General features: G+C 48.4%; 1 protein-coding gene across 5 annotated transcripts in view; it reads left to right on the forward strand.

Moving 5' to 3' along the window:
* The window catches only part of CKAP5 (cytoskeleton associated protein 5), a 97,356-nt gene extending 92,155 nt beyond the window's left edge, over positions 1–5,201 (forward strand). For 4 of the 5 annotated variants that reach the window (XM_057748166.1, XM_057748169.1, XM_057748167.1 and 1 more), the window contains exons 39-44: positions 143–331; positions 424–561; positions 988–1,071; positions 1,166–1,325; positions 4,185–4,336; positions 4,489–5,201. In XM_057748166.1, coding sequence (XP_057604149.1) covers positions 143–331; positions 424–561; positions 988–1,071; positions 1,166–1,325; positions 4,185–4,336; positions 4,489–4,734 — 969 coding nt within the window. In that variant the 3' untranslated portion in view covers positions 4,735–5,201. Of the gene's footprint in view, positions 1–142; positions 332–423; positions 562–987; positions 1,072–1,165; positions 1,326–3,842; positions 4,144–4,184; positions 4,337–4,488 lie in introns of those variants that run through there. The other variant, XM_057748171.1, reaches the window with a different exon arrangement.
* The last annotated feature ends 1,835 nt before the right edge of the window (positions 5,202–7,036 follow it).

Here is a 7,036-nt window from a genome sequence, read left to right on the forward strand (position 1 = left end):
AACTTGAAAGATAGGAGGTGCCACCTTCATATCCCTGACCATCTTTTAGAAATGATCCCGGAGCTTAGGGAAAATGAATGGTGACAGAGATTATCCTCATTCTTCAGTGCCTCCTTCTAACTTCTGTTTCTTTTTTCAATAGTGTCTCTGGAGAATGGTTCGACTACTGCCTGATACCATCAACAGCATTAATCTGGACAGAATTCTTCTGGATATACACATTTTCATGAAGGTCTTCCCCAAAGAAAAACTAAAGCAATGCAAAAGTGAATTTCCCATAAGGACTCTAAAAACGCTGCTGCACACTTTATGCAAATTAAAAGGGCCCAAGGTGAGTGAGAGCAGCAACCGTTCCCAAGGGAGCTTGAGAGAACGTCCCACATGTGGCATCACTGCCACTGAACGTGCACGTTTCTCCCGCAGATCCTCGACCACCTAACCATGATCGACAACAAGAACGAGTCAGAGCTGGAGGCCCACCTCTGCCGGATGATGAAGCACAGCATGGACCAGGCCGGGAGCAAGTCTGATAAGGAAACAGAAAAGGGAGCATCTCGGATCGTGAGTGTCCTGACTTGAAAGATTGAGGGAAATGATCTTGTCAAAGGGATAAGCCACTGGAGCCTGTCTTTCTCGGGGCCTGAGGTGAAGGCTTGGGGATTGGCCCAATCACCTTGAAGTTTTCAAATATAAACTACAAGCTTGCGCTTTTTGTCCCTAAGAAAGGTTACGTGTCTGCCCGAGGCACTGGTCCCTAGATGAACCCACTATGAGCTCTACGTAGGGAGGGGCTTCGCTCATCAAATCTAGTTGAAAACCTGAGACCGTAGATGATCCTGCTGCGGCCCCTGCAGTGCTGGTGCTTCTGTCATTTGTAGGAACGTACCAGGAAGGTCTGGGTTTGGAGATATTTGCAGTTCTTATCCAACCACTGATACCTAATTGATAACTCAGGTCTAACCAATCTTTCCTTCCTTGTGTCTTTAGGATGAAAAATCATCAAAGGCCAAAGTGAATGATTTCTTAGCTGAGATTTTTAAGAAGATTGGCTCTAAAGAGAACACTAAAGAGGTGAGAGGGAAAGGGCTGACCCAAATGGGGATCTGCTTTATGGAAAAAAGTCACTAATATCCATCCCCACCTCTTTCTTTTTCTTGCGAACCAGGGCCTAGCAGAGTTATATGAATATAAGAAGAAATATTCAGATGCTGACATCGAACCATTTCTGAAAAATTCCTCACAGTTCTTCCAGAGCTATGTTGAGAGAGGCCTTCGGGTGATTGAGATGGAGAGGGAGGGCAAAGGCCGTATTCCCATTTCAGCAGGTACGGCTTCCTCTAGTAGCTCCAGGAATAAGCTCAAAATAGGTCCCAGCTTCAGCAGCTGGAGGTTTTGTGGGCTTTACATTGATATCCATGTGCCTCAGTACTTAATGGTCACCAGTGATGCAGAGAGTAGTCAGCTGTCAGTCGCCTGCCTCGACCCATCATCAGTGTTTGGCAACGGCAGCGTTCTCTGCCCTGGGCTCCCCATCCTCGTGCTCTCTCGGTTTCCTCCTGCCTCTCTGCTGTTGCCCCTTGGCCTCTCTGACTGATTCTTCCTCTCCCTGAATTCTTAATGTTGATGTTCCCCTGGCTTCAGTCCATGATTATCTCTCACCCCCTTGACTAATCCATCTGCTCTCATCACTTTAAATACCATTTCATGCCGGCAAAGCCCAGTTTTGTCCGACGTCCAGCTCAGACCTCCTTCCTGATCTCAGCTGATAGATCGTGAGTGCCGTCTCACCGGGTTTCTAGTATAGCGGATGTCATAAACTCCGCGTGTCAAAGACCAGTCTCCTGATAGTCCCCCAAAACCTGCTCTGTTCGCATTCTTCCCCATCTCACTAGATGGCAGCTTTGTCCTTCTAGTTTGCTCAGGCCTCCAGCTTTTGAGTATTCTCTTCTTCTCTGTCAGGAAATCCTTTTAGTTCTCCCTACAAGACGTACGCAGAATCCACCCACACTTCTCATCTCCTTCACTACCACTGCCCTGGTCTGAACAGCATCTTCTCTTACATGGACTACGGCGCTCTCCTCTCCCGTCTCCCCGCTGCCACTCTTGCCTCCCTGTAGTCGTTTCCACACACAGCATCAAAACAACACTCAGCGGAGCAAAACGCCTTACAAGAAAGGTCTGTGAGGTCTGACATGATATGGCCCCCTGATGCCTTAGAACTGCCTCTCTCCTGCTACTGTCTCTGACTTGCGTGCGACTGCAGCCTCACCAGCCCCCTTGCTATTCCTGGAACGCACCAGGCGTACACCTTCTTAGGGCCTTTGCACCGGCTGTTTCTTGCATGTGGATTGCTCTTCTCCAAGACAGCCCTGTTTCCTCCACATCTTTGTCACTGTCTCGGGCCTGATTTAAAACTTGCAACCTACCCCTCACCCCCCACAGTACTTAACCTCCTATAACACACCATAGAACGCAGTGTCATAAGATTTTTTATTAATTGTTTGATGGCTGTCTCTGCTAGAATTTAAAATCCACAAGGGTGGGAATTCCCTGGCAGTCCAGTGATTCGGACTCCATGCTCTCACTGCTGAGGAGACCTGGGTTCAATCCCTGGTCAGGGAACTAAGATCCCACAAGCTGCATGGCAAATAAATAAATAACATCCACAAGGGTAAAGATTTTTGTCTGTTTTGTTGCCTGGCGCATGGTAGGCACTCAGTAGTTATTTTGTGTAACGCACGAGTGAATGCTTATTACTGTTCCCCGTGCCGCCACCTCCCCTCCCCAGTGTGAAAGCCTGCACTGGAGAATTACTGCTCAAGGATCTAGAGACAAAAGGAAGACTTAGGAGGGCTCAGTTACCAAAAAAAAGCTGTCAAGAGCCTTAAAGCAAAAAAAGGCCCAACTGCTCAAGTTGCCTTACTGCGCAGAGTGGAGCCCTCACACTGCTCCTGCGTTTAGTTCTTTCCAGGTTGGGTGAAGTTCACCTACTCTACATTCTAAAACTTGTCTGCCTGTGAAACTGTGTTCTTTTGTGGTTTTCAGATTCCAGTCATGTGCTCTCTCACCATTTTATCTTTCTAGGCCACAGCGTCAATTGTGTTCTCTTGTCATTTCTTTTTTTCTTGTTTTTTTGTTTGTTTTCCCAGTAGTTGTTTTTAACAACTTAAATGTTAAAAAGGTGTTAAAAACAAGAGTCTCTTTCTTGAAGCCCAGTGAGCAGAGTGCAGTGGCCACATAGCACATCTCGTGGTTGAGCTGGTCGGGTAGAGCCTCCGTTTCTCGTTTCCAGAGCCCTCTCTGGTGGTGGTCAGCATTTGCTACACCAGCATGTAACCCCGCTGGCAACTTAATTCCTTAAAGTGTTCAGGCTTCCCTTAGTGCTGCCTTTTGCATTATTCTTCATCTTTCACCTTCTCAGAGTGTCCTCCTCTATACATTAAACGATTCCTTTTTCCCTAGAGCAACCTGTTTTACTTTCCTGTGTACCATAAGAGAGTTTTTTCTTCCCAGCACTTTATCTTTTAACTAATGTAATGCTTTCTCATTGATATCGAACTGGATATTTTAAATGTCTGCATTTTGTGATTGTTCCGTCTCAGAAATATAGAACTGTGGTGGATTTTGTTTTGGTTTGGTTTTGGTTTTCACCTCTCCTGCCAACATATTGATCTCAGATGCTCCAGTTCCTGCCCCTTCTTTGTTAGACACCTCAGTTTCCCCCTCTTCCTCATAAATAGACAGTAGCCTTGAGCTCCTTGCTGTCCTCCCTGTTTGAATAGGAGCCTTCCCCTGTATATCACCTGGTCCTAGCCGAGTCTAATTCTTGCACATATTTAAAGTCCTTAGGTTCTTCCCTTGGGCACGTCCCACATACTCAGGAGTTGCTCAGGCTCTTTGGATTGCCCAGGTCGGCCATGGGATTACAAGAGTACAACCCCTGCGTAGCTCAGGATGTAGACGGATGGTCCAGCTTAACCTTCAGTGCGCTTCTCTGTCAGTTCTGGAAGTTCTCATTAAGCGTATCTTTATCACCAACTCCAGGTAGATTCTTGTGGATTTTTTAGTCTTCAAGTACAGTGGTGATATTTAAGGCCCAGATTGTTCCCTTTGGTGGGAGGTTAACGAGGGCAGTCAGGGCGGGGGCCGTGCATCTGAAGATTCCTTCTACGTTTCCTCCTTAGGCATCTCCCCTCAGATGGAGGTCACGTGTGTGCCCACTCCCACAAGCACAGCGTCCTCCACAGGTAACACAAATGGAGAAGAGGTGGGACCATCCGTCTACCTGGAGAGGCTAAAAATCCTCCGACAGCGATGCGGTCTGGACAATACAAAGGTACTGCTGCCCTCCTCCTGTGTCGGGCAGGGAGGGCGACGACCAGCAGGTCGGGACAGGCCGGCCGGAGCGGCGGCGGCTCAGCCTTGGTGTGTGCTGCTGCAGAGCCGCATCCTGGCCTGCTTGGACCATGTCTCTTTTTCTTTCAACAGCAAGATGACCGACCTCCGTTGACGTCTTTGCTCTCCAAACCAGCAGTTCCTACCGTCGCCTCTTCCACAGACATGCTGCACAGCAAACTCTCTCAGCTCCGGGAGTCACGGGAGCAGCACCAGCATTCGGACCTGGATTCCAACCAGACCCACTCTTCAGGAACCGTGACCACATCCTCCTCTTCCACAGCTAACATTGACGACTTGAAAAAAAGACTGGAGAGAATAAAGAGCAGTCGCAAATGAAGCCGCCCCACCCCGGGCCCCCTGCAGCTTTAGTTTACTAAACTAGGAGTCCTCATAGCTAAGGTGGCCTCGGCAGGCCTAGTGCACACAAACCGGTTGTATGTATCATACTGTGGACCTGGGGGAGGAGTCGTCGTGGCACAAGTCTTTGCACATCCTCCGCTTCTCTCCGCCAGCATCCTGCCTCTCTAGAAGACTGTCTGTGTCTTAGTTTAGTGTACAGACCTGTAAACAGCGGCCCTCCTCTCAGCTCAGACTAGTCTCCGTATCCTTTGTCTTTTATTTTTAATTGCTCATTTGTAAAGTTGTTCTAATCTTTCCTAGCTTTTAACTATTAGAAACTCTTTACTAGTTTTCCTTTGAGTTTGTGAGCTCTTCTTGTAGCCCTGACGGGTCATTGTATTCTGTGTGAATGCATGGCATGACACAACTAATTTAAGAGTCTTTTATAAATAAAGTTTGCATTAACTACAGCTGTGTCCCGAGATGCTCCGTGTCTGGGGGTGCTGGGCAGTCAGCCCGTCAGGGAAAGGTTCATGATCGCTGCTTAAGGAGCGCTCCCTTCTCTTGGCTCGGAGACTTGGTGCTTTCACTCCTTTGGAGCAAGAGGAACTCGCCTCTCCTGCTTTCCACATGCACCTCCTGGGGGAGCCAAGACATCTCATTCCACCTTGTTTTGAGATTTTGGTCCACGCTTCCGTCCCATCATCACCACGTTTCCAAGCAGTTCGTAGGCTCCCTACGACTTTGCTGCCCAAACGCACGGGACGCTGTCCAGGGATTAGCTGGGCTACAGCGGCTGTCACACCACAACTAGATTTGGGGTCGAACTAAAGGAGTAAGACGCGCACAGGGGCTTCCTGGTTAGCGGCGTCTCTGGGAATCTAGACTCACAGTTGCTTCACCCTCAGTACAGACTGGAAGTAAACCGACGATTCACATCTGCCGTACGTTCCCCAAGGCCTCCTTCCGCAGTCAGAAAACATCGAGTCCAGAGGCACTTTTCCGTACCACCTCCTGCTGCACTGGTGTTCAAGAACTGGAAGGCGGATGGAAGACGCATCCTCTGCTGATGCTAGTCATGGTTCTCAGAGAGCCCGCGTGCTGCCTGAAATAAGAGTTTAAGCTTGCCTCTCTCCCTTACAATGGGAACGTGGAAGTAGGCCTTCACGGAAGGGAAGATAGAGGCGTTCATTTTTGTAGAGAAGGAACATGTTTAGAAAGAATGGCTGTGCGTGGGTCTGGAATTAGCACAGCTAATGTGAAAAACCAAAGTGTCCAGCAGTCTTGTGAGAATGTGCACCCTTGTTTAAAAAGCAGATTTGGGGTATTACAATGAACTCTTAATCCCTTCCCCCTGCTCTGGTTAAACCTCAGGGCTGCCAGGATCCTGCAAGCTCACTGAGTTCCCATTTTTTACCCTGCTTTCTGGTCAACGACAACCAAAAAATGAGGACAAGGAACTCAGTCCTAATTCTCTCTTCCCTGATGAATTAAAAAAACGGGAATGGAAAAGAAGGGGAGGGGACGGTGCTAAAGGTACCTACCTTAGGTGCCTTCCTGCTTTAAGCCATGAAGTCTAAAGATCTTAGCTCCTAGGCCAAGAAGGTGACCATGTAGCACCCGTACTCCATCCCCCTCCAAGCCCAGGGTGAGACGTCTCAACAGTCCTCCAGACGGTCACCAAGTGGTCAGCATCTCACACCAGTGGCAACTTGCTGTCACACGTATCGTAGGCTCTAGTCCCTGCTTCCCCAAGTCACACATGCACCCAGCAGGAAGAGCAGTACACCGGGGTCAGTGAGAAACTCTGGAGCTGTGATGTGTCACAGCCATGCTCCATCCCATACAGTGACCTCTGTCAGCAGTCACCTTGAAGCATGTGCTGTGAAAAGGCATCTTGAAAGTTCTATGACTCTTAAGACTTTGTCCAAACCCTTTAAGAATCCACTTCCACATCTTCTTGTTCCCGTTTCTTAGAAAAACAAATTACTCAAGTCTGGTAACTGCTGTGAGAGTAGAGATTCCAGGAAACAACACCCCTACCACTGTGCTGTTTCAGAGGCCAGAGAGGGAAGTGGGAGGTGGCAGAAGAACTTTCACCACGCCAGGCAGCAGTGAGAATAAAAGCAGCAGCGATTTACAGAGAGCTGAGCGGGTACCACGCATTTTACTAAGTATACTACGCAAATGGCCTCATTTAATCCTCGAAACCTTGTTAGGTACATAATGTCATTACACACATCTAATACACAAGGGAACCGAGGCTCAGGGAGGTCAAATGACCTAACCATGGTTATCC

This window comes from Hippopotamus amphibius, chromosome 9, assembly GCF_030028045.1.
Source record: "Hippopotamus amphibius kiboko isolate mHipAmp2 chromosome 9, mHipAmp2.hap2, whole genome shotgun sequence".
Classification (NCBI taxonomy): Eukaryota; Metazoa; Chordata; class Mammalia; order Artiodactyla; family Hippopotamidae; genus Hippopotamus; species Hippopotamus amphibius.